The sequence below is a fragment of the Ovis aries genome, chromosome 18, assembly GCF_016772045.2.
Source record: "Ovis aries strain OAR_USU_Benz2616 breed Rambouillet chromosome 18, ARS-UI_Ramb_v3.0, whole genome shotgun sequence".
Lineage (NCBI taxonomy): Eukaryota > Metazoa > Chordata > Mammalia > Artiodactyla > Bovidae > Ovis > Ovis aries.
Genome location: NC_056071.1, coordinates 67,766,550 through 67,793,223, shown reverse-complemented (window position 1 = coordinate 67,793,223; position 26,674 = coordinate 67,766,550). Strand labels below are relative to the sequence as shown.

At 48.9% G+C, this 26,674-nt stretch overlaps 1 protein-coding gene across 1 annotated transcript; it reads right to left on the bottom strand.

Annotated features, from left to right (window-relative positions):
• Positions 1-1,537: 1,537 nt before the first annotated feature.
• On the bottom strand, positions 1,538-20,754 carry LOC132658102 (uncharacterized). The gene is made up of 3 exons (XM_060401535.1): positions 20,707-20,754; positions 19,349-19,828; positions 1,538-3,060 (listed from the first exon to the last, which is right to left on the bottom strand). The coding sequence occupies exons 1-3, from the start codon at positions 20,752-20,754 to the stop codon at positions 2,824-2,826; spliced, it is 765 nt and encodes a 254-aa protein (XP_060257518.1). The 3' UTR covers positions 1,538-2,823.
• Positions 20,755-26,674: the final 5,920 nt, after the last annotated feature.

Here is a 26,674-nt window from a genome sequence, read left to right as displayed (position 1 = left end):
TCACAGTCATTATGGACATTTGCAATGTGGACTCTTTAAATCATCCAACACACGCATATTTCTACTTGAGGGCAGTCAAGTCCATTCCCTCATGTTTCATCCAATCATGTAAATCAGTCTCCTTCACGTTCACTTTACTGACATAGTTCCACATTTTAGTGCTCCCTAGTTGACAATTTGCCTCTTTAAAATGACCCCGTGCATGGTCCTCAAGCACAGGCTAGTGTCTCTAAGCACCCATTGCTGCAAGCTAACTTTAAATAGAAATTTTCTTTTTCACAATGTTTCATTCAGGCAAGATTGGTACTTCTGGGCATGTGACCTTGACATTGATGTCTCAAATATAAATATTATTTTTTGAAATGGGATTCGGATCTCAGTTTTTCTTATTTGAGGTAGCCTTGGAAACTTGGTTCAGTTCCAAATACACATGGTGAAATGGAGATTTATGGACTGTTGGGGTCCAGCCCTGGTGGATCCAGGGAATTCAAAGTGGGAATGGAGTCGGCAAGGAGAGACTTATTTATTAGAGATATAAAGAGATATTAGGAAAGAACAGTGTACTAGGAAAACTAGTGGAGAAAAGATGCTGAATAACTTGGTTTACGCAGAGAACCAATAAAACTCCGAGAGAAGGAGTTTACACCACCTACGTAGGCTGCAGGCATCTTCCCGGTCTCCCGAAGGAGTGGAGACACAAAGTGCCCCCTCGTTCAGATCTTAGAAGCCCAGGCAAAATTAGTAGGCTTGGCGAGCCTCCATGCTCCAGATGGAAATTCAGCCTGAAAAGGGAGAAAAGAATGACACGGGGGAGCCAAGCATTGGTGTCAGACCCACAACTTTATTTTCAAAAGCAGCTTATGTACCCCAAGTGGTACATAAAAAATAATGGAATATGCAGAGTTATGCAGGGGCAGCAGTCCTGACCCTTACTGAGACCAGGCTTTCTTTTTGCATATCTTTCCGTATACAAAAGGTTTCAGGTGATTTACATTATCTTCTGGCCAAGAGGCCTGTTGACACTTTATGGCTCTCTTCCTTAATGAATGTTAATCTCATTTTCCCTGAAGTGTTTTTCTTTAATCTCCATCACCCTCAAAGCACTAAATAAAGTTACATCCCTGTAGAACAAAGGTGCAGTGGGTTATAACAAAGAGAGTACTTAACTCAAAGGTCTAATGTTGCTAATGCCAGGGCTACTGCCTGTTTTTTCTACATACCAACTATATCAACAAACAAAAGAGATGAAAACTTGGCAGCAAGTATTGGCTCAACAATGGAACCCTTAATCAGTCCTATTCCAATGATTTTGACTCCTCGGAAGCCCCTACATTCCTAGGATGTTTAAACTTCCTATGCCTCTCGGGTCGGGGAGGCCCCAAACAATCACACGCCCAGCTGTAAGAGTCCAGACAAACCTGTCAGGCAGGCTGGAAAGCCATCAGAGGGGTTTCTTATTACGCCAGGAGACTTATGACCTAAAAGCTCTGAATTAGCTTTTCCCAGAAAAGGGGCTGGGGACAGCCCCTGTTAATGAAGAAGAGTAGGTGGAAAGCATAACACAGAAAGCAGGCAGACTCTGGTTTGGGGGGTAGATGCTCGAGAAAATACAAGGGACCCGTGAGGCCTGATCCCAACTTTGCATTTTGTCAGACCCCTTTCCTCATGACCTATGCCACGGGCGGGATTGCCCATGATGGCTCCCAGCAATGGACAAGAAGGAGATTGACTGGCCGGAAAATGACCATGAGGAGGCTACAAGTTCAGGGGTCCTGGCTAGACTGTCTCCCAAGGATTCTTGATCCATAGACATCAGGGTAATCAGAAGCACCTGGGAGACAGCAGGGTTAGTGAAATGACTCCAACATTGACAGGGATCAGAGGTCAAGGTTAAGCGTGCTCAGTAATCTGACTTAGGTGTCTTGATAAAACTAGGAAAGGATGGACAGAGAAACCCACAGGCCAAGACCTCGTTGAGAAACAAATATCAGGAGGCCAGAGGGAAATGGGTCAAGGCATCCTTGTCACATTGGGAGTCAGCGTTCCTATCTTCATCAACCTCATTCTCTGAAAGTCAGCTTTAATCCAAAGGAAGATGAAATCTGTCTGGTCCTTCCCCCTCCTGCTGGCATCTCTGAGCTGTGAGCATCCCGCGGGTCTGAGGAAGGTGGAGTGATGTAGTGACCTCTGTGAAGAGGGCGTCTCATGGTTTCTCCTGCCCAGGTGTCCTGTCCCAGGTGCTGGTGCGGGAGTCAGAGCAGGACTATTGGAGGCCCTCTCCCCACCTGGTCTGTCTGTGGATTCTGCATCACACAGAGTGCTGCCTGCTGGGGCTGGATCCAATCAGTCTGAAGAGTCAGAGCTGCAGTGACGGGGTGCTTTGGTCCCAGGAACAGCGCAGCATAGAGCATGTCTCTCCAGAAACCACTCTCCATCCACAGAGACACGTCCATCTAGCTCCATGAGGACCTAGGACACAACCCTGTGATGCTGTCCCAGGAGGTCCAGGGAGAAGTCAGACCCAACACACATAACCCTGCCTTCAGGGGCTACTCCAAGCACCAGGGGGCACCCAGGTTCACCAGGAAACAAGAGGACACTTTTCAAGGCAGGAGAGAAAAGGTCATGATGGGGCTTTATCTCAGAAGCTGGGGTCTCTCCACTGGAATATTCCCTCCCCTGCAGGCTCCTTCCACTGTCACTCCAGAGAGCTTTCTTGTTTCTGAACCTGGGACGTGATTTCATGGGGTCAGGCTGGTCTGTCTTTCCCCATCTCTCTTCGGACAGGCAGCCCAGAAATGTTTCCTCAGGGGGCATCTTAGGTCACTGCCTTCTGTCCCTGCTGTCAGCTTTCTCAGCATTAATTCTTCTGCTTAACACCCCATCAGATGGATTTCCAAATCCTCTCAGGCTGAAACTCTCCCCAGCTCTATTAGATTCTGTGTCTTTCATCTGAATAGTGAGTGGTGTTTGAAGTTGGCAATTGATGTCATAGATCACTGGAGTCACTTTTTCCCCAGAGGACACTTGAAAATGTCTGGACACCAGTGAGGCTGTATCCTAAGGGGTTATTGTAGGTGGTTAGTTATGCAATTGGTAGACAGATAAATGAGAGATGAAATAGAAATGAAGATAAAAGGAATCAACACAAACAATTGTATCCTAACAACATGGTAAATAACCATACACATTTAGTCTATAAATTCAGCAAGTAGCAAAAGTTCAGAATTGCAAAGTGATACGGGCATGTATATGAAGATGTTTGTAAAAACATAAATATCCAAATAATTGGTAAATACTTTTCCAGCCCACTCCTCAGTCACGTGGTGGTTCTCTGTTTTCTCTCTATGAAATCATCAAATACATTACCAGTTGGCTGCCATTTCCACTCCTTCCAGCTAGTGGATGAGCGACATTTATATTACTTCATCCCCAGCATTTGATCGCTTTAGTATTTTGTACTTTAGCTTCTCTAAAGGTGTGTAACAGTATCTCATCCTCCTGTTATTTCATGTTTCCTAAGTGGTCAAACAGGAGATGACAAAAGGGAACACCAATATTCTAAGAATCAGCGACCTAAGATGGACTAGAATGGGTGAATTTAACTCAGATGACCATTGTATCTACTACTACGGGCAAGATTCCCTTAGAAGACATGGAATGGACATCATAGTCAACGAAAGAGTCTGAAATGCAGTACTTGGATGCGCTGTCCAAAACGACAGAATGATCTCTGTTCGTTTCCAAGGCAAACCAGTCAATATCATGGTAATCCAAGAGTATGCCCTGACCAGTAATGCTGAAGATGCTAAAGTTGAACGGTTCTATGAAGACCTACAGGACTTTCTAGAACTAACATCCAAAAAAGATGTCCTTTTCATTATAGGGGACTAGAATGCAAAAGTAGGAAGTCAAGAAATGCCTGGAGTAACAGGCAAATATGGCCTTGGATACAGGATGAAGCAGGGCAAAGGCTAATAGAGTTTTGTCAAGAGAACGCACTGGTCATGGCAAACACCCTCTCGCAACAACACAGAAGACTCTACACATGGACGTCACCAGATGGCCAACACCGAATTCACATTGATTGCATTTTTTGCAGCCAAAGATGGAGAAGCTCTATACAGTCAACAAAACAAGACCAGGAGCAGACTATGGCTCAGATCATGAACTCCTTCTTGACAAATTCAGACTTAAATTGAAGAACCTAGGGAAAACCACTAGACCATTGAGTTCAGTTCAGTTGCTCGGTCGTGTCCGACTCTTTGTCACCCCATGAATCTCAGCATGCCAGGCCTCCCTGTCCATCACCAACTCCCGGAGTTCACTCAGATTCAGGTCCATCGAGTCAGTGATGCCATCCAGCCATCTCATCCTCTGTCGTGCCCTTCTCCTCCTGCCCCCAACCGCTCCCAGCGTCAGAGTATTTTCCAATGAGTCAACTCTTCACATGAGGTGGCCAAGTACTGGAGTTTCAGCTTCAGCATCATTCCTTCCAAAGACATCCCAGGGCTGGTCTCCTTCAGAATGGACTGGTTGGATCTCCTTGCAGTCCAAGGGACTCTCAAGAGTCTTCTCCAACACCACAGTTCAAAAACATCAATTCTTCGGCACTCAGCCTTCTTCACAGTCCAAATCTTACATCCATACATGACCACAGGAAAAACCATAGCCTTGACTAGACAGACCTTAGTCAGCAAAGTAATATCTCTGCGTTTGAATATGCTATCTAGGTTGGTCATAACTTTTCTTCCAAGGAGTAAGCGTCTTTTAGTTTCATGGCTGCAGTCACCATCTGCAGCGATTTTGGAGCCCCCAAAAATAAAGTCTGACACTGCTTCCACTGTTTCCCCATTTATTTCCCTTGAAGTGATGGGACCAGATGCCATTCAGGCATGACTTAATCAAATCCCTTATGAATATACATGGAAGTGAGAAATAGATTTAAGGGATTAGATCTGACAGACAAAGTGCCTGATAAACTATGGACTGAGATTTGTGACATTGTACAGGGGACAGGACGCAACACCATCCCCAAGAAAAATAAATGCAAAAAAGAAAAATGGCTGTCTGAGGAGGCCTTACAAATAGCTGTGAAAAGACGAGATGCCAAAGCAAAGGACAAAAGGAAAGATATTCCCATTTGAAGGCAGAGTTTCAAAGAATAGCAAGGAGAGAGAAGAAAGCTTCCCTCAGCGATCAATGCAAAGAATTAGAGGAAAACAGTAGAATGGGAAAGACTAGACATCTGTTCAAGAAAATTAGTGATACAAAGGAAACATTTCATGCAAAAATGGGCTCAAGAAAGGACAGCAATGATATTAAGAAGCAAAAGATATTAAGAAGAGGTGGCAAGAATACAAAGAACTGTACAAAAAAGGTCTTCACGACCCAGATAATCACGATGGTGTGATCACTCATCTAGAGCCAGACATTCTGGAATGTGAAGTCAAGTGGGCCTTAGGAAGCATCACTAGGAACAAAGCTACTGGAGGTGATGGAATTCCAGCTGAGCTATTTCAAATCCTAAAAGATGGTGCTGTGAAAGTTTGCACTCAAGATGACAGCAAATTTGGAAAGTTCAGCAGGGGCCACAGGACTGGAAAACTCAGTTTTCATTCCAGTCCCCAAGAATGGCAAAGTATGTCAAAGAATGCCAAAGAATGCATTCATCTCAAACGCTAGCAAAGTAATGCTCAAAATTCTCCAAGTAGGCTGGAACAATACATGAACTGAGAATTTTCAGATCTTTAACTTGGTTTTAGAAAGGGCAGAAGAACCAGAGATCAAATTGCCAACATCTGCTGGATCATCAAAATAGCAAGAGAGTTCCAGAAAAATAACATCTATTTCTTCTTTATTGGCTATGCCAAAGCCTTTAATTGTGTGGATCACAATAAACTGTGGAAAATTCTGAAAGAGATGGCAATACCAGACCACCTGACCTGTCGTTTGAGAAATCTGTATGAAGGTCAGAAAGCAACAGTTAGAACTGGGCATGGAACATACTGCTTCCAAATAGGGAAAGGAGTACGTCAAGGCTATATGTTGTCACCCTGGTTATTTAACTTATACAGAGGACATCATGAGAAACGCTGGGCTGGATGAAGCACAAGCTGGAATCAAGATTGCCGAAAGAAATATTGATAACCACAGATATGCAGATGACACAACCCTTATGGCAGAAAGTGAAGAAGAACTAAAAAGCCTCTTGAAGAAAGTGAAAGAGGAGAGCAACAAAGTTGGCATAAAACTCAACAATCAGAAAACTAAGGTCATGGCATCTGGTCCCATCACTTCATGGCAAATAGATGGGGAAACAGTAGAAGCAGTGAGACTTTATTCTGGGGGCTCCAAACCCACTGCAGATGGTGACTGCATCCATGAAATAAAAAGACGCTTCCCCCTTGGAAGAAAAGTTATGACTAGGGGGCGGTCCTAAGACGGTGGAGGAATAGGACAGGGAGCCCGCTTTCTCCCTCACAAATTCATCAAAAGAACATTTCAACGCTGAGTAAATTCCAGAAAACAACTTCTGAATGATGGCAGAGGACATCAGGCACCCAGAAAAGCAGATGATTGTCTTCAAAAACAGGTAGGAAAAAATATAAAAGACAAAAAAAAAAAAAAAACAGACAAAGGAGGTAGGGAGGAAGCTCCACCCAGGAAGGGAGTCTTAAGAAGAGAGAAGTTTCCAAACACCAGGAAACTCTCCTGCTGCCGAGTCTGTGATGAGCCTTGGAAGCACAGAGGGCAACATAACAGGGAAGAAAAATAAATAAATAATTAAAACCCACAGATTACGAGCCCAACGGTAACTCCCCCAGCGGAGAAGCAGCGCAGACGCCTGCATCCACTACTAGCAATGAGGACGATCTCAGAGACCTCCAGGGCAATGTGAAACGCCCCGACATTCAAATCACAGGAGTCCCAGAAGAAGACGACAAGAAAGACAATCAGAAAATGCTCGAGGGGATCATAGTTGAAAACTTCCCTAGAATGGGGAAGGAAATAATCACCCAAGGCTAAGAAACCCAGAGAGTTCCAAACAGGATAAACCAGGGCGAAACACCACAAGACACATATTAATCAAATTAACTAAGATCAAACACAAAGAACAAATATCAAAAGCAGCAAGGGAAAAACAACAAATAACACACAAGGGGATTCCCATAAGGATAACAGCTGATCTTTCAATAGAAACTCTTCAGGCCAGGAGGGAATGGCAAGACATACTTAAAGTGATGAAAGAAAATAACCTACAGCCAGATTACTGTACCCAGCAAGGATCTCACTCAAATATGAAGGAGAAATCAAAAGCTTTACAGACAAGCAAAAGCTGAGAGAATTCAGCACCACCAAACCAGCTCTCCAACAAATGCTAAAGGATCTTCTCTAGACAGGAAACACAAAAGGGTGTATAAACCCGAACCCAAAACAATAAAGTAAATGGAAATGGGATCATATTTATCAATAATTACCTTAAATGTAAAGGGGTTGAATGCCCCAACCAAAAGGCAAAGACTAGCTGAATGGATACAAAAACAAGATCCCTATATATGCTGCCTAAAAGAGACCCACGTCAAAACAAGGGACACATACAGACTGAAAGTGAAGGGCTGGAAAAGATATTCCACGCAAATAGAGACCAAAAGAAAGCAGGAGTAGCAATACTGTAGGCCACTACATAATGATCAAAGGATCAATCCAAGAAGAAGATATAACAATTACAAATATATATGCACCCAACATAGGAGCACCGCAATATGTAAGACAAATGCTAACAAGTAAGAAAGGGAAATTAACAATAACACAACAATAGTGGGAGACTTTAATACCCAACTCACATCTGTGGACAGATCAACTAAACCGAAAATTAACAAGGAAATGCAAACTTTAAATGATACAGTAGACCAGTTAGACCTAATTGATATCTATAGGACATTTCACCCCAAACAATGAATTTCACCTTTTCTCAAGTGCTCACAGAAACTTCGCCAGGATAGATCACATCCTGGGCCATAAATCTAACCTTGATATATTCAAAAAAAAAAAAGAAATCAATCCAAGCATCTTTTCTGACCATAATGCATTAAGATTAGATCTCAATTACAGGAGAAAAACTATCAAACATTCCAACATATGGAGGCTGAACAACACGCTTCTGAATAACCAACAAATCACAGAAGAAATCAAAAAGAAATCAAAATATGCATAGAAACGAATGAAAATGAAAACACAACAACCCAAAACCTGTGCGACACTATAAAAGCAGTGCTAAGAGGAAAGTTCATAGCAATACAGGCGTACCTCAAGAAACAAGAAAAAAGTCAAATAAATAACCTAACTCTACACCTAAAGCAACTAGAAAAGGAAGAAATGGAGAACCCCATGTTGGTTACTACGAGTGAAATGACACAGAACATACAAGACACACAAGAGACAGACAGGACACCACTCTGGCCAGAGGAACAGAACTGGGCAAACTAATTGCCGTTTATTATTATAAAGCCCTCCTTAGGCAGAATTCCAGACTGTAAGAATAAGCCTTTTCAGTACAGTGCAGGTGCATACATGTTATCGTACAGCAAAGGGGAATGAAATCTCTGTCTACTGCAGAGTCTGCACAAAGCCCTCATCTCCCTCTTATCCCAAGAAGTGAATGCTCCCTCGTTTGCAAGGGACCATTAAACTCAAGGCTGTATCCAGACTCTTTGGCAGAACGCCTCGTATGCAAGGACGCTCAGCCTGAGCAGAGAGACCCGTTTGCAGGCACATCTCTGCTACTCTATTAACCCTTCACCCCAGAGTTAGTAGAAGGAAAGAAATCTTAAAAATTAGGGCAGAAATAAATGCAAAAGAAACAAAAGAGACCATAGCAAAAATCAACAAAGCCAAAAGCTGGTTCTTTGAAAGGATAAATAAAATTGACAAACCATTAGCCAGACTCATCAAGAAACAAACAGAGAAAAATCAAATCAATAAAATTAGAAATGAAAATGGAGAGATCACAACAGACAACACAGAAATACAAAGGATCATAAGAGACTACTATCAGCAATTCTATGCCAATAAAATGGACAATGTGGAAGAAATGGACAAATTCTTAGAAAAGTACAACTTTCCACAACTGAACCAGGAAGAAATAGAAAATCTTAACAGACCCATCACAAGCACGGAAATGGAAACTGTAATCAGAACTCTTCCAGCAAACAAAGGCCCAGGTCCAGACGGCCTCACAGCTGAATTCTACCGAAAATTTAGAGAAGAGCTAACACGTATCCTACTCAAACTCTTCCAGAAAATTGCAGAGGAAGGTAAACTTCCAAACTCATTCTATGAGGCCACCATCACCAAAATACCAAAACCTGACATAGATGCCACAAAAAAAGAAAACTACAGGCCAATATCACTGATGAACATAGATGCAAAAATCCTTAACAAAATCCTAGCAATCAGAATCCAACAACACATTAAAAAGATCATACACCATGACCAAGTGGGCTTTATCCCAGGGATGCAAGGATTCTTCAATATCCGCAAATCAGTCAATGTAATTCACCACAGTAACAAATTGAATAATATAAGCCATATGATTATCTCAACAGATGCAGAGAAGGCCTTTGACAAAATTCAACATCCATTTATGATTAAAACTCTCCAGAAGGCAGGAAGAGAAGGAACATACCTCAACATAATAAAAGCTATATATGACAAACCCACAGCAAACATTATCCTCAATGGTGAAAAATTGAAAGCATTTCCCCTAAAGTCAGGAACAAGACGAGGGTGCCCACTTCCACCGCTACTATTCAACATAGTTCTGGAAGTTTTGGCCACAGCAATCAGAGCAGAAAAAGAAATGAAAGGAATCCAGATTGGAAAAGAAGAAGTAAAACTCTCACTGTTTGCAGATGACATGATCCTCTACATAGAAAACCCTAAAGACTCCACCAGAAAATTACTAGAGCTAATCAATGAATATAGTAAAGTTGCAGGATATAAAATCAACACACAGAAATCCCTTGCCTTCCTATACACTAATAATGTGAAAGTAGAAAAGAAATTAAGGAACAATTCCATTCACCATTGCAATGAAAAGAATAAAATACTTAGGAATATATCTACCTAAAGAAACAAAAGACCTATATATAGAAAACTATAAAACTTGATGAAAAAAATCATAGAGGACACTAATAGATGGAGAAACATACCATGTTCGTGGATCAGAAGAATCAATATAGTGAAAATGAGTATGCTACCCAAAGCAATCTACAGATTCAATGCAGTCCCTATCAAGCTACCAGCCGTATTCTTCAGAGCTAGAACAAATGATTTCACAAATTGTATGGAAATACGAAAAACCTTGAATAGTCAAAGCAATCTTGAGAAAGAAGAATGGAACTGGAGGAATCTACCTGCCTGACTTCAGGCTCTACTACAAAGCCACAGTCATCAGGACAGTATGGTACTGGCACAAAGACAGAAATATAGATCAATGGAACAAAACAGAAAACCCAGAGATAAATCCACACAACTATGGACACCTTATATTCGATAAAGGAGGAAAGAATATAAAATGGAGTAAAGACAATCTCTTTAACAAGTGGTGCTGGGAAAACTGGTTAACTACTTGTAAAAGAATGAAACTAGATCACTTTCTAATACCATACACAAAAATAAACTCAAAATGGATTAAAGATCTAAATGTAAGACCAGAAACTATAAAACTCCTAGAGGAGAACATAGGCAAAACACTCTCTGACATAAATCACAGCAGGATCCTCTATGATCCACCTCCCAGAATACTGGAAATAAAAGCAAAAGTAAACAAATGGGATCTAATTAAAATTAAAAGCTTCTGCACAACAAAGGAAACTATAAGCAAGGTGAATAGACAGCCTTCTGAGTGGGAGAAAATGATAGCAAATAAAGCAACTGACAAACAACTAATCTCAAAAATATATAAGCAACTTATGCAGCTCAACTCCAGAAAAATAAATGACCCAATCAAAAAATGGGCCAAAGAACTAAATAGACATTTCTCCAAAGAAGACATACGGATAGCTAACAAACACATGAAAAGATGCTCACCATCACTCATTATCAGCGAAATGCAAATCAAGACCACAATGAGGTACCATTTCACACCAGTCAGAATGGCTGTGATCCAAAAGTCTACAAGCGATAAATGCTGGAGAGGGTGTGGAGAAAAGGGAACCCTCTTACACTGTTGGTGGGAATGCAAACTAGTACAGCCACTATGGAGAACAGTGTGGAGATTCCTTAGAAAATTGGAAATAGAACTGCCTTATGACCCAGCATGGAGAAGGCAATGGCACCCCACTCCAGTACTCTTGCCTGGAAAATCCCATGGATGGAGGAGCCTGGTAGGCTGCAGTCCACGGGGTCACTAAGAGTCGGACTCGACTGAGCAACATCACTTTCACTTTTCACTTCCATGCATTGGAGAAGGAAATGGCAACCCACTCCACTGTTCTTGCCTGGAGAATCCCAGGGACGGGGCTGCCTGGTGGGCTGCCATCTATGGGGTCATGCCGGGGTCCAGCCCCGGTGGATCCAGGGTGATTCGAAGGTGGGGAAGGAGTCGGCGTCTTTGGAAAAATACATATTTAATCACAGATATAGAGAGATTAGAACTGGATAGTGTAGTAGGAAGATTAGTGGAGAAAAGGAGGCTGAATCACTTGGATTACGTGGAATAGCATCCATGCTCCAGATGGGAATTCAGCCAGAAAAACGGGAGCAAGAAAGAAGCGACATGGGGGAATCAGTCTTTCCGGAAACTGATCCGATTTCTTTATTTTGGGGTTTGCTTATATACCTTTCGTTACACATACGGATGAATACAGAGTCAAGTGGGAGTCAGCAGTCCTGACCTTTGTCAAAATCAGGTGCTTCACATAAATGTATAAAAAAAGGTCTTAGGAATATTACATCATCTTCTGGCCATGAGTGAGACCTGCTGACATTTTATGATCCTTTCTTTCTGATAACCAAAAACTTATTTCTTCCAAGGGTGTTTTTTCTTAAACCAGGCACCACCCTCCAAATAAAGTTACATTCCTATAGGGTGAGGGTGTAGTGAGTTACAATCAAGAAAGGAATTTATTTAACCCAAGGTTAACATGATTAGTCTTAAAGGTTAATACTTATTTCTCCTATATGCTTAAAGGTTAATACTTATTTCTCCTATATGTTAGTTATATTCATTATAAGGGCAGGGAACATGGAGATTTAGCAGCAAACATCAGCCCAACAAATGAAAATCCTTTCACCAATGCTCCCCTTAAGATCTATTTAGCCTTAAGATATGATACAGTTACATTCTTACATAGCAAGGACACAGTGATTTATAACAAAGTACAGTGATCTATTACAAAAGAGAAAATCCATTAACTCAAAAAGTCTAGTATTGCTAACCTTAAAAACTACTATATTTCCTTTGCTATATTCCAGATACATTGATGAATATATTCCCAGGTGCCTAAGGATATAGAGGCCTGGCAGCAATCATTGACTCAACAAGAAGAAAAAGTCCTATGCTAATTAAGACTCTCAAAATACTCCAAAACTCTCTGTGCTGTTTATGGTTGAGAGGTAGTAAACAATCATGTGCCTAGTGGCAGCAGTATGGATAATCCTGTCACACAAGCTAGTCTGTCAGCAGAGAGGTTTGACCTGAGACATCCTTGTCCCACCCAGAGCAGGGAATTAGCAGCAATTATTGACACAACAAATGAAAAATCCTTCACCAATATAATTCCTAACCAACCCATTATACTAATAATTTCTAACTCCCCAAAAGAATTTGCCTTTAGTAAGTCTAAAACATCTCATGCCTCTCAGGTTGGGAGGCTGTAAACAATCACATGTGGCCGGACGAACCTATACAGGCGGGCTAGATAACCTTCAGAGGAGTCCGTAAGCTGAAACACTCCTGTCACGCCCAGGAATTTTTATTGCCTTGGAGCTGCAGGTTTACTCCTTCTCCGAGAGAAACGGTTATGGGGGAGAGCCCCCCGCAAAGTCAGAGGTGTAGGTGAGAGCATAAAACAGACTCTGGTTTGGGGGTAGATGCTCGGGAACAGGGGGTTTCCTGAGGCTTGATCACGCCTTTGCGTATGCCAAGCCTCCTTCCCCATGACCTTTGCCCTGGGCGGAATTCCTCACGCTGGCCCCCGGCAGGGTCGCACAGAGTGGGACACGACTGAAGCGACGCAGCAGCAGCAGCAGCAGCAGCAGCAGCAGCAGCATGACCCAGCAATCCCACTGCTGGGCATACATACCGAGGAAACCAGAACTAAAAGAGACACGTGTACCCCAATGTTCATTGCAGCATTGCTTATAATAGCCAGGACATGGAAACAACCTAGATGTCCATCAGCAGATGAATGGAGAAGAAAGCTGTGGTACGTATACACAACGGAGTATTACTCAGACATTAGAAAGGATACGTTTGAATCAGTTCTAATGAGGTGGATGAAACTGGAGTCGATTATACAGAGTGAAGTAAGCCAGAAAGAAAAACACCAATACAGTATACTAACACATATATATGGAATTTAGAAAGATGGTAATGGTAACCCTGTATGCGAGACAGCAAAAGAGACACATATGTATAGAATGGACTTTTGGACTCTGAGGGAGACGGAGAGGGTGGGATGATTTGGGAGAATGGCATTGAAACATGTATACTATCATGTGAAAAACGAATCACCAGTCTATGTTTGATACAGGATACAGGATGCTTGGGGCTGGTGCACGGGGATGATCCAGAGAGATGATATGGGGTGGGAGGTGGGACGGGGGTTCAGGATTGGGAACTCATGTACACCCGTAGCAGATTCATGTCAATGTATGGCAAAACCAATACAGTATTGTAAAGTAAAATAAAGTAAAAATAAAAATTGTAAAATGAAAAGTTATGACCAATCTAGACAGCATATTAAAAAGCAGAGACATTACTTGCCAACAAAGGTCCATCTAGTCAAGGCTATGGTGTTTCCAGTAGCCATGTATGGATGTGAGCGTTGGACTGCAGAGAAATCCGAGCCCCAAAGAAATGATACTTTTGAACTGTGGTGTTGGAGAAGACTCTTGAGAGTCTCTTGAACTGCAAGGGGATCCACCTAGTCCATCCTAAAGGAAATCAATCCTGAATATTCATTGGAAGGACTGAAGTTGAAGCTGAAACTCCAATACTTTGGCCACCTGATGCTAAGAGCTGACTCATTTCAAGAGACCCTGAGGCTGGGAAAGATTGAAGGTGAGAGGAGAAAGCGACGACCGAGGATGAGATGGTTGGATGGCATCAGTGACTCCATGCGCTTGAGTTTGGGTACACCCCAGGAGTTGCTGATGTGACGTTGGTGACGCCAGGGAGGCCTGGCGTGCTGTGGTCCATGGGGTTGCAAAGAGTCCGACACGACTGAGTGACAGAACTGAACTGAAATATTCACATGATAAAATAATATCTGTATGAAAAGACAGGGCCTTCCTGTAATGTGTCTTCAGTCCTCTCCCTAGATGAAGTGATGTCAGTGGAGCTCATAAACCAAGTGCTCCCTGAACCAAATTCTAACACTGAGTGAGCTGAAGGGAAGAGACTTCACAGGGACCCAGAGAGACCACAGGGATGGTGGCCACACTCCATCCCCCCACTTACAAGGACAGGGCTAGTCCACATGGAAATTCCTCCTCCTGCTCCAGGGTACAGTCCACCCCTGGGTTGAGGGAGCTCACATCCCTCCTCCCACAGGGCTGAGGTGTCAGGAAGGCAGGGTTGTGGTGCAGAAGATGGGGCTGTGGGTCTTCTCTTCTGCCTGGGGACAGCTCCCCAGGGGGAGGGGCTCAGTGCAGACCTGGGTCTGTGGGGATGGCTGTGACTGCGGGTCACTGACAGGGACTGACCCTCCTTCCCAGGTGTCCAGTCCCAGATGCACTGCAGGGCAGGGGGCCAGCATGAGGAACTCCGCCCATGGCAAAGGTCATGAGGAAGGAGGCTGGGCATACGCAAAGGCATGATCAAGCCTCAGGAAACCCCCTGTTCCTGAGCATCTACCCCCAAACCAGAGTCTGTTTTATGCTCTCCCCATAACCGTTTCTCTCGGAGGAGTAAACCTGCAGCTCCAAGGCAATAAAAATTCCTGGGCGTGACAAGAGTGTTTCAGCTTAGGACTCCTCTGAAGGTTATCTAGCCCGCCTGTATAGGTTCCTCCGGCCACATGTGATTGTTTACAGCCTCCCAACCTGAGAGGCACGAGATGTTTTAGACTTACTAAAGGCAAATTCTTTGGGGGAGTTAGAAACTATTAGTATAGTGGGTTGGTTAAGAATTATATTGGTGAAGGGTTTTTCATTTGTTGTGTCAATAATTGCTGCTAATTCCCTGCTCTGGGTGGGACAAGGATGTCTCAGGTCAAACCTCTCTGCTGACAGACTAGCTTGTGTGACAGGATTATCCATACTCCTGCCACATGATTGTTTACTACCTCTCAACCATAAACAGCACAGAGAGTTTTGGAGTATTTTGAGAGTCTTAATTAGCATAGGACTTTTTCTTCTTGTTGAGTCAATGATTGTCGCCAGGCCTCCATATCCTTAGGCACCTGGGAATATATTAATCAATGTATCTGGAATATAACAAAGGAAATATAGTAGTTTTTAAGGTTAGCAATACTAGGCTTTTTGAGTGAATGAATTTTCTCTTTTGTAATAGATCACTGTACTTTGTTATAAATTACTGTGTCCTTGCTATGTAAGAATGTAACTGTATCATATCTTAAGGCTAAATAGATCTTAAGGGGAACATTGGTGAAAGGATTTTTATTTGTTGGGCTGATGTTTGCTGCTAAATCTCCATATTCCCTGCCCTTATAATGAATATAACTAACATATAGGAGAAATAAGTATTAACCTTTAAGCATATAGGAGAAATAAGTATTTACCTTTAAGATTAATCATGTTAATCTTAGGTTAAATAAATTCCTTTCTTGATTGTAACTCACTACACCCTCACCCTATAGGAATGTAACTTTATTTGGAGGGTGGTGCCTGGTTTAAGAAAAAACACCCTTGGAAAAAATAAGTTTTCGGTTATCAGAAAGAAAGGATCATAAAATCCCTAAGACCTTTTTATGTGAAGCACCTGATTTTGATAAAGGTCAGGACCGCTGACCCCCACGACTCTGTATTGATCCCCATGCGTAACAAAAGGTATATAAGCAAACCCAAAAATAAAGAAATAGGATCAGTTTCCAGAAAGACTGATTCCCCCCTGTCGTTTCTTTTCTTGCTCCCTGTTTTCTGGCTGAATTCCCATCTGGAGCATGGATGCTATTCCACGTAATCCAAGTGATTCAGCCTCTTTTCTCCGCTAATCTTCCTACTACACTATCCGTTTCTAATCTCTCTATATATCTGTAATTAAATATGTATTTTTCCAAGGACGCCGACGCCATCCCCACCTTCAAATTCCCTGGATCCACTGGGGCTGAACCCTGGCACTGCAGCAGTCGGGCCCAGAGCTGGTGAAGCCCTCACTGACCCTCTCCTCACGTGCGCTGTCTCTGCTTACTCCATCACGTGCTTATAGTGGGAACTGGATTCGCCAGGCCCCAGGGACGGGGCTAGAGCAGACGGCATGCATCACCGATGATGGTGACACTTACTACACCCCTCCATCAAGAGCCACGCCTCCATCTGCAGAGACACCCAAGAACCAGTTCTCCCTGCAGCTGAGCTCTGTGACCACTGAGGACACGGCCGTGTGTTGCTGGGCAAGAGACACAGTGAGGCGAAGGCAGTGTGAGCCCAGACACCAGCCACCCTCCGGGGGCTCCATGGCCACCGGCTGGTGCTGCGGGCACACAGTTGCGTGTTGCGGGAGCCGGTGCAGATGGTGATTGACAGCTGGTCTCCGGGCAGGAGGCTTCCTCTCCTTGTAGCAGGTTATCTGGGAACTTCTCTGCATTCCTGACTCTGGAGTACCCCCTCAGTCCCTGAGGCAGAATGGTGTGCTGGGATAGGGGACCATATCCTCACTGCACGAGAGGCACAGTCTCTTAGGGTTGCTTCCTCTTGTCACTTAGGCCCGTTCTCGGGACATTTGGTGTAAGCTCGCTAAGTCCACAGGAGAGGCTCTGTGTGACTCAGCTGTGGGGCTCAGCACAGCAGGCCCAGTGAACGAGCTAGCCAGCGGTCAGCAGCGTAAGTGCACGCTGGACTCAGACCACAGAGGTGTATAAACCCAGAGCCAGGGAAGAAGCCCCCTCGGTGGTGATAACTGAACTGACACCTGTCTCACAGCATCAGCCATAGTCCTCTCCATGGAGACTCAGCGGGACCTCCACATCAGCCTGAGATAGAAGCTGAGTCTGCTGACACCACGCAGAGACGCAGGAAGATGGAAAGGTTGTGTCGTCTGTGTTCCTGCATCTATGTCTGTGGTGTCCTCAGACTCAGCTTCGACATCAACCTGGGGCGGGGGTCCCACTGAATTTCCATGGAGAAATCTGTGAATAACGCCGAGTGTGGAGTCAGCGCTCTGAGCACAGCGAGGGGCATTCCTCCCCTCATAACTCACAGGCTCTCGTAGGTGCAGTAGCTTCTGTCATTTGGGTGGTTTTGCGTCAGACAGAGGACACATACTAAAGGAAGGCTTCTACTCTATAAGCAATTCCTACTTGACATCCTCAGCTCTCTTGTCAAGGTATGAGCCACAAGAAATATATATGAGAACAAGTCTTTCAACTAGAGAGCACAATACATCTACGGAATATGCAGAATATTCCTGAAGAATAAAGAAGCCATCGTGAGCACCGTCTTGGTGTTCAGCCATGCCTCCTGACTGTCTCAGGGAACAAACACTACCTTTAGCTCCTGGAACTTAGTGATTTGAAATCACTTCTGTCCTAAGGCATGCATGCCAGCCACCAGTTATGTCCGACTCTATACCACCCATGGACTGTAGCCCATTAGGCGCCTCTGTCCATGAAGTTTTCCAGGCAAGAGTACTGGAGCGGGTTGCCATGCGCTCCTCCAGGGCATCTCCCTGACCCAGGGATGGATCCTGTGTCTCTTACATCTGCTGTATTGGTAGGCGGGATCTTTATCACTAGCGCCACCTTCCAATAATTATGTGAGTCTCATTCAGCAGAAATCACACAAAGATAAGTGAACAGAGTAAACGATGAGAAAGTGAAAGCTGCGCAGTTGTATCCACCTCTTTGCGGCCCCGTGGACCAGACAGGCCACACTGCCTCTGCTCCCTGCCGACGCCTCACACACAGCGTCTCTGCTCAGGGGGCAGGTGACCGGGGGCAAGCCCTCCGGGCCAGCACTTTGGTCTTGTAGGTCAGCAGCACCCTCTCGATCACCCCCCGCGGGGAGGGGACCAGCTCCCTTGTACAGCATTCCCTCCGGCCAACGAAAGGATCTGCAGGACTATTCCCCCACCCGACCTCACCCCAGCAACCCCAGCTTCTGCATAATGACAGCTTCTGTAAACCACGTGTGCAGGGAACAAAGGAGCTGGTGATGCCCCCAGTGGCCACAAGTGTGCGCTCCACATGCTCTCCACACCACGCCCTGAGGTCCCCACTCTTCCTGCGGGGCCCACACTGCCAGGGGGACGGGGACCCTGTGTATGGCAACTGCAGGCCTGGCTTAGCAGCTGCCCTGCTGTGGGCCCCTTCACAAATCCCAGGGCTCCCTGGCTTTGCTGGCTCTCCCGCCACCTGTGGGCATGTGACGTTTGCCTCCTTCTAAATTTATGCCTGTTTCCTCCCCAGCCCACACTCAGGAGGCTGACATGGCCTCAGGAGACCCATGCAGCCAACTGGGCGGCTAAATACAGCCAGAATGGATACCGATCCTTTTCCCACTAAAACGAGAGCTGCCCTTGTCCCTGGAGGAGAGAATTGGTCAGCAGGTGTCCTCCCTCACTCTGAAGAAGACAGGGTGTACACAGAAGGGTGGAAATAGTGGCCGGGTACGTCACATCTGAGCCGAGTGAACCTCCTGAGACTCCTGTCTCGTGTTGTCTCTGGGGCTCATGCTCCGCACGGAGGACCATCCAGATGGGAAGATGGAGACACTGTGGACAGTAGGAGCCAGGCCCCATGGCATCGGCAGCCTCTTTCCCATTGCCAGCTGATCACAATGGCACGTCTCAGGGACTCAGAATACCGCAGGGCTGCCAAAGCAACGTTGCCCCAGATATCACCACATAACTTCCAGGGGCACACTGCCTGCCAGAGCCAGAACAACATACACCCTGTGTTCCTGCAGCCAAAACCCCCAGGCCCGGAAATCAGAGACGCACCTTCCCGGGACATGGTCCCTGGCACGCGCCTCCCCGGCAACAGCCGCTGCTGCACAGGCCTGAAGGCAGATGCAGTGCTCCGTCCTCTACAGGGTCCAGCAGGTAGCAGGAAACACCTTTCCCGCCCGCAGGAAGTACTCCCTCTGACCGTTTCTGCAAACGGTGAAGAGGACCTGAAGGAGTCTGTAACTCCCCCAGGATGACAGCAGGCACTGAATACAGAGCCAAGAGGAAGGGGCAGGGCTGCCGAGCAGCAGGGCCCAGAGACTTCCCGGAGCCCAGGCTCCTCCCATCAGCTCGCCTCACAGCAGGCCGATCCGCCGAGGGCCAGGAGTCGGGAACAAGCAGCGGCCTCACTGGCAGAGCCAGCAGACGAGCAGAGGGCCGACGAGAGTCCTCCTGAACCCTCAGGCCTGGGGTTTGACTCCTGTGTCTCTTACGGTGCAGAGACTGGGAGGTGAGGGGCCGACTTCTAAAGTGCTAAAGGCCACAGGCTGCTGCAGACGCTTCCTGCTTCCAGCCGGACTCTGCATGGACGGCTCAGGGGCTCATCCCCTGCAGCCATGCCCCGCGGGCTTGGCCACGGGTCTCCTGAGAGCTGGCACTCGGGCAAGGGGGCAGGGCTCAGGAGCCAGCCACTCCGTACACCGTGGGCCTCCTCCCTGTAGCGAGCGGCTTGCAGACAAGGCAACAGAACACAGACGTGAAACGGAAGGAGCCAGATCGGCGTGAGTCAGACGTGTGCTCTCCCGAGACAAGAAGGCAGAAAGCAAAACGGACAACGAGCAAAATGCTGCAGAGGGCACCCTCTGTGATGCAGATTCTCATGTTACGGATGGAAGCGGAATCTTGCTTTTGATTCTGCCCTGTGAGTGAATCTCTGTCCTCTGTGGATGGCTACAAAGTTGTGTAAAAATGCCTGAAAACTTCCTCGCTCCCCTTGGGTACCAGCAGGCCCCCTGGGCCCACAGAGGCACAGGCGAGAACCATCTCCTGCCGAGAGAGCCACACAGAAGGACAAGAAGGGAACCCGGGGGCTTGTAGTCAGGCCTGGTTTCTGGTCTCACCAGCCAGGGTCAGCAAGAATGACAGAGAGCGTCCCAGAGAAGAGTGGGGAGCTTGCTCCTCAGGGGGCCTAAACGAAGCTTCCAAGCGAAAACCAAGAGGAACACGCGGTTTGCAGGTGACCTACCTGCTAACCAGAATGAGACACACGCAATCATGAACTTTTAAAACATTTTCAACTCCCGGGATGTTAAGTGACATGAGCAAGTCTGCTTCCAGTCGCCAAAGTAGAAGGAAGTGGAGCTCGCAGGGAGGAAAGAGGCCTGTGCAGGAGGGGGCCTGGCAGCCCCCACGGGCAGAGCAGGGGGCCGTGAGCCGTGTTGCAGGTGAACGTTGGCCATGCAGACCGCAGGAAGAAGGGCTGGACGTGTGGAGTGGAGACAGGCCTCTGCTCCCCTCCCCTGCCCCTCCCATGCCACCCTCGTGGACTCGGCCCTCCCCCCGCCCCTCGCCAGCCCCGCTGAACTGATGGCCAGGCTAGCCCAGGGCCTCGCCCTGTGACTGTGACTCAGTCTCTGCAGATGACCCGCGCAGGGCTGGGCACGGCCACCCAGGCACCCTCTGTTCTCTGCCAGTGTCTCCTCGGATGGCAGCGGCCTCAGCACGCGGCTCAGACCTGGCTTCCCTGCGGGGCCTCGCCTTCTCTGTCCTCACTGGCAGACATCCCTGAGCAGCGCCCCCATGCTGGCGGAGGGCCGGGTCACCCTGAGGGCAGCCCTCTGGCTGCTCGGGCTCTGGGCAGTGCTGGCCCCTGCCCAGTGCTCTCGGGACCGTCCCTCATGGCGCTACATCTCCACGGAGGTGGTGATTCCCAGGAAGGAGCTGCACCAAGGCAAAGGCGCCCAGGGGCTGGGCTGGCTCTCCTACAGCCTGCGCTTTGGGGACAGTGACTGGTGAGTGAGCCCTGGAACCCTGGACCGGCTGGGAGGGGCTCGTAGGCTGAAGGTTGGGCCCACCCGGGAGGAGGTGCCCCCTAGGCCTCCCACCCCCCAGAGCCGCACCTTCCTGACCAGCCGGCCTCAGTGCCTCCCTGGTGGAGAAGACTCTGGAGAGTTTCTTGGACTGCAAGGATATCCTACCAGTCCATGCTAAAAGAAATCAGTCCTGAATATTCATTGGAAGGAGTGAGGCCGAAGCTGAAGCTACAATATTTTGACCACCTGATGTGAAGAACTGACTCCTTGGAGAAGACCCTGATGCTGGGAAAGATTGAAGGCGAGAGGAGACAAGGATGACAGAGGATGAGATGGTTGGAAGGCATCACCAACTCGATGGACATGAGTTTGAGCAAGCTCCAGGGGACGGTGATGGACAGGGAGGCCTGGTGAGCAGCCGTCCATGGGGTGGCAGAGTCGGACACGACTGAGCGAGTGAACTGACTGACCTGAGGCCTCCCACCACCCCCCAGAGCCGCGCCTTCCCGCCTCAGCACCGCCTCCTGCTCTCAGCTGTCCTTGCTCATGGACGCCCGCTGGCCCCCCACAGGGGACAGCACTGCAGACCCTGTGGGCCGGGGGTTGCTAGCAGCCTCAGAAGGAAAGCCCCCATGCATGGAGCCCCCAGGACTGGCCACAACACCAACCCAGGCTAAGTGGGTAGGCGTGGACACTGGTGAGGGCCTCAGCAAGCAGCCACAGCTGCCCAGCACAGCTGCAGCCCCACAAGAGCACACACAGGGGGCGCTCGGCTCCACGGTCCCTGCTGGCCACCTGGGGCTCCAGGGGTGACCTGGAGGGGACGAGGGGAGACATGTCCTCTGCCTGGAGCCGTGTGCGGGTGCCCACGGGAAGCCTAGGGCAGTGGCCAGGTGCTCCTGTTGTCCACAGAGGTGAGATATCAGCCTCAGAATGCAGGGCTTGGCGAGTCCTCTGTCCAGACCCAGCAGAGTGCGCGTTGTCCACTCAGCCTGAGCTCACTGCGGACCTGCCCTGGACTCCGTGCCTCTGCGCCATCCTCCCCAGAAGCCAGAGCCCTTCCCCACCCCAGAACCAACCCTGTCCACCCACCCTCATCTTCTCATCACAGCCTCTGTTCTTGTGTGGAGATCTGGCTCCACCAGCAGCTGGCAGGCGACGGTGCCTGGGCCCCTTGCAGCTTGTGCACAGCCTGTGGAGTAATTAATCATCACAGTCGCCACAGGTCCCCTGGGGGTTCATGGTGAGGACCCAGGAAGTGACATGCGGGCACCGGGCGCACTGCCCAGGCCACACCAAGCACTCAGTCCTCCAGGATCTTCACCAGCTCCTGCCACTCTGTTCCTGCAGCCTGAGCGCCCCCCTCCACCTGCGGCAGCTGACACACCTGCCCCACCCGCAGCTCCAGAAAGTGTGCGCCCACCCCCAGCATGGCCGAGTCTGTGGAGCCAAAGCCCAGCCGTGGGATTCACTCCAGTGGCCCTGGGCCCCGAGCAGAGCACGACACACCCTCAAGCTGCAGGCCACCACCCCAGCGGGCAGTGCTCTCTGTCCCTGCCCCACTCCAGGGGCTCTCCCTGCCCCGCACCACCTGCTCCCCCTAAAGGCTCTGCTCCTCTGCCCTGGACACAGTGCAGGCTGGGAGGTCGAGCAGGTCCAGAGCACAAGGGTTAGCACAGCATGGCAACAAAGTCCAAGCCGTCACCCAGGACGCTCCTTTTCCAGCCACAGAACTGAGGAAGAAGTAGGAATCGAATTAGAAGGCTAATCCTCAAGAAAGCACTGAGGTTACCGAGTCTGTAACCGTCTGCACAGGCGAGTCCGGGCCTTGGTGGATTTGGGCAAGCTTTCAGACATCTGCAAAACTGGTCATGCCCGAGTGTAGGGATCCTGCCCTGACGCCCCGTGGCCGTGTGTGGGCCAAAAGGAGAAGCTCAGGCTGGATGACGTGGCAGCAAACAGCCAGACGTCATGAGTGAAACTCTTATGCTTGCTTGTTGTGGTTTAGACGCTAAGTCGTGTCCAACTCTTCACAACCCCATGACTGTATAGCCCGCCAGGTTCCTCTGGCCATGGGATTTCCCAGGCAAGAATAATGGCGTCTGTTGCCATTTCCTTCTCCAGGGGAGCTTCCTGACCCAGGATCAAACCAGCATCTCCTGCACGGGCAGGAGACTTCTTTACCAGTGAGCCACCAGGGAGGTCCAGATGAAATGCTAGGAAGCCAAACTCTGTCCAGTTCACTGCACAGACTCGAACCAGAACCTCAGAACTCTGTACAGCTCACCCAGGGATCTCCCCCATGGGAAGCAAAGACTCACTCTACTAAGGCACCGCAAGCCCAGGTGGACGCCAAGGGGGCGCCCCTGCCCCCTCCACACCTGCAGTCACCCTGAAAGGTGGTGAGACGGCTTTTCTATTTCAGGCAGGACAGGCCCTCCATGTAGGGTGCCCCTGCCCCGTGCTGGGCCTTCCTGGCACCTGTGCTTCTGTGGCACAGCTCAGCCGGTGCTCCTCAGATGTCGGAGGGCCTGCCCCAAGGGAAGGGGCACGTTTTCCTCTCTTTCGACACCGGCCGCCCAACTTCCTAAAGATCAGCACTCTTTCCCAGCACTGGAGGGGTCTCAGCAAACCTCTGCCCACTTTAAATGACTTACCTGGCTGGGCACCCTTGGTGACCTTTCTGTGAAATACCCTCACGTCTTTCCAAGAGATGATCCTTTGTCTCAAAAATGTGCATGACTGTGCCTTCGACTCCTGGTAGGCAGAGTGACTTCTGAGAATCCACTGCCCTTCTGGGGCTAGAATCCTCAGTTTGGCTTGAATAAAATCTCCCTTTTTCTTCTTTCCTTTGAGAAATCGAGTACTTCCTGCCATATCAGTAAACAAGGATGCCACAGTCATCCGAGATGCCAGCCCTCCAAAGGTGAATTTCTGAGCCCTGAGGCCCCCCAAGGACGTGAACCATACCTGCCGTCCAGCAGCCCGGGGCTGCAGCCACTCCCCTCAGTGAGCCCTGAGGAAACTCAGGATGTGAAAACGCGGGACACTGGCCCAGACAGCGGAGGTGCTTGTGAAATGAATGCTTTCAGGGAGCCCAGACTCTCGCACCTTCCCACTCACAGCAAAGCACTAGCTCCTGAGCTTGGGTTATCCGGCTTTCTTTAGTTAGCAATACCCTTTGGACATTCAAACTACCTTCCCTTTGTTGCAAAACTATATCACCTGGCTCTCCCACCGCCCTCTATCCCAGACATGAGGCCCCGGCTCCCTGGCAGTCTCACAGCATGCCTAACGCACCCCCAGCAACCACCTCCCAGGCCTGCCCGTCTGCTCTCATTCCCCGGGCTTTTGTGTATGGGGCTGCGTCTTGTCCTCTGACACCCTGGCTCACTGTGTCCCTGCCCATGGATGCCTGGCTGCTTTCCAGCGCGGAGCTCCCAGGCTGCCCCGCAGGAGGGCAGAGGCCTCGCTCCTCCCCATCCTGGTGGCCACTCCATAAGCACAGGTGCTGGGAGGGCCTGGCTCCTAACAGGGCGTCCCCACCCCCAAGGATGTAGGTAGGCGTGGCCCCCGCAACAGTGCCAGAGATCCTGGTGTCAGAGGCCTCCACTGAACTTCCACTGCTCTGCACACCCAGAGGAATGTCGGCTGTCCTGGTGAAGAGGAAAAGTTAGAATTTTACATCGCCTCCTGCTCCTTCTGCCTCTGTAACTCAGCTTGCTCCTTGCAAAGTCTGGATCACACAGGTCACGTAGTCTCAGACAGTGGGGATTTGCAATACCAGGAACTGGAGCTTATCTTACGCAGCCTTGTCCTGCTCTTTGCAACTGCTCAGCCGCTGCAAACCTGCTTAATTATGTCTGTCCAGGTCAGGCTTCCCCTCCCCATCTTGACTGCTGCTCCCACGCACGGAAAACCCCGTAGTTTAATCCAGCGTATCAGCAGCTGGTGTTGCCCACAGCAGCCTGTCTATAAAAACCCTGTCACCCCTTTGTTCAGAGCTCAGAGCTTGGAGTGTTAACTGCTCTGGGCTCACCAGCATAACAAACCTGAGCTCTCCAGCCCTCTGAGTGCCGGGCCTGGCTTCTCGAGTGCTGGTTTCTGCCACACTGGTGACAGTTTTGGCTGAAGTGCTAGAGGGCCAGCCTCAGCAGCCCGCAGCCCCCCAGGCCCCTCAGCTGCCAGACTCCAGAGACACGGAGTCCTCAGTGAGGACAGAGTCTCGACCCAGTCCCCGCTCCCTTGTGGCCAGTGGACACAGCGGCCACATCACACACACGTGGCCACACTTCCTGGTCCCTCTTAAACCAGAGTCCCGGGCACCCCACTCCAGCTTCTCCCATGACACAGCTGTCACCTCTGTGCGGGGGTGCAGTCAGGTCTCCCCTGCTGTTACAGTGACTGAGAAAAGCTGTTTCCACCACTTCCGTGGGAAAGGCCCCTGGACAGTAACTGTGTGAGCAGCTAACCTGGACAGTGGATGCGGAGCCAAGGGCCAACAGCCCCTCACAGGCTGGCCCTCAGGCCAAGTCCAGCTGGGGCTGCAAGGCGGCAGGCCAGGCCCTGACTCACTTGGCTGTCCAGCCTCCTTGGGCAGCAGGTGCCCCCAGCAGGCTCTGTGAGGGTCCTCAGAAGGACATGCACTACAGCCAGGGAACAGGGTAGGGCAGGTTGGTCACCAGAGACTTCCCAACCAACCATGGAAACACCCACATCACGGGCCATCTGCACCCAATGCTGGGAGGAATAGGGCCCCCCACAGCCATAGACGGGAGCCGGTCTCACATCTGGGCGGCCGTCCCCGGGCTCCAGGTGGCTGGCACATGAGCCAGGCGTGAGCCCAGCACCATCAGCAACTTCCAGCGGATGTGAGCCGAGGGCCAGGGGTGCTCGCCCTCACTGGTCAGGCCTGGGACAGGGAAACCCTGAGAGGGGCCCAGAGGGCAGCAAGGACACAACCAGAACCCCTGAGCCAGGCAGACTGCCCATGGGACCCATGGACAGATCTCAGCGAGCCCCAAGCCCAGAGAGGGGGTGCCAACCCTCGAGCCACGCAGATTGCCCGTGGGACTCATGGGCAGATCTCAGTGGGCCCCAGGCCCAGAGTGGGGCTGCCTCTTCACCCATGGAGATTTGGGTCAGACTCACCTGCACCTTGCTCACCCTGGGGTTCAAAGCAAAAACCCACTGGAAACACAGCATCCCCACCTCAGAGACAGCTGGAGCCCACGAGGGCAGCCACACACAAAGCCGGGTAGGGAAGATTTTGAGGGTGTGTGCCGGGGTCCAGCCCCGATGGATCCAGGGTAATTCAAAGGTGGGGACGGAATCAGCGTCCTAGGAA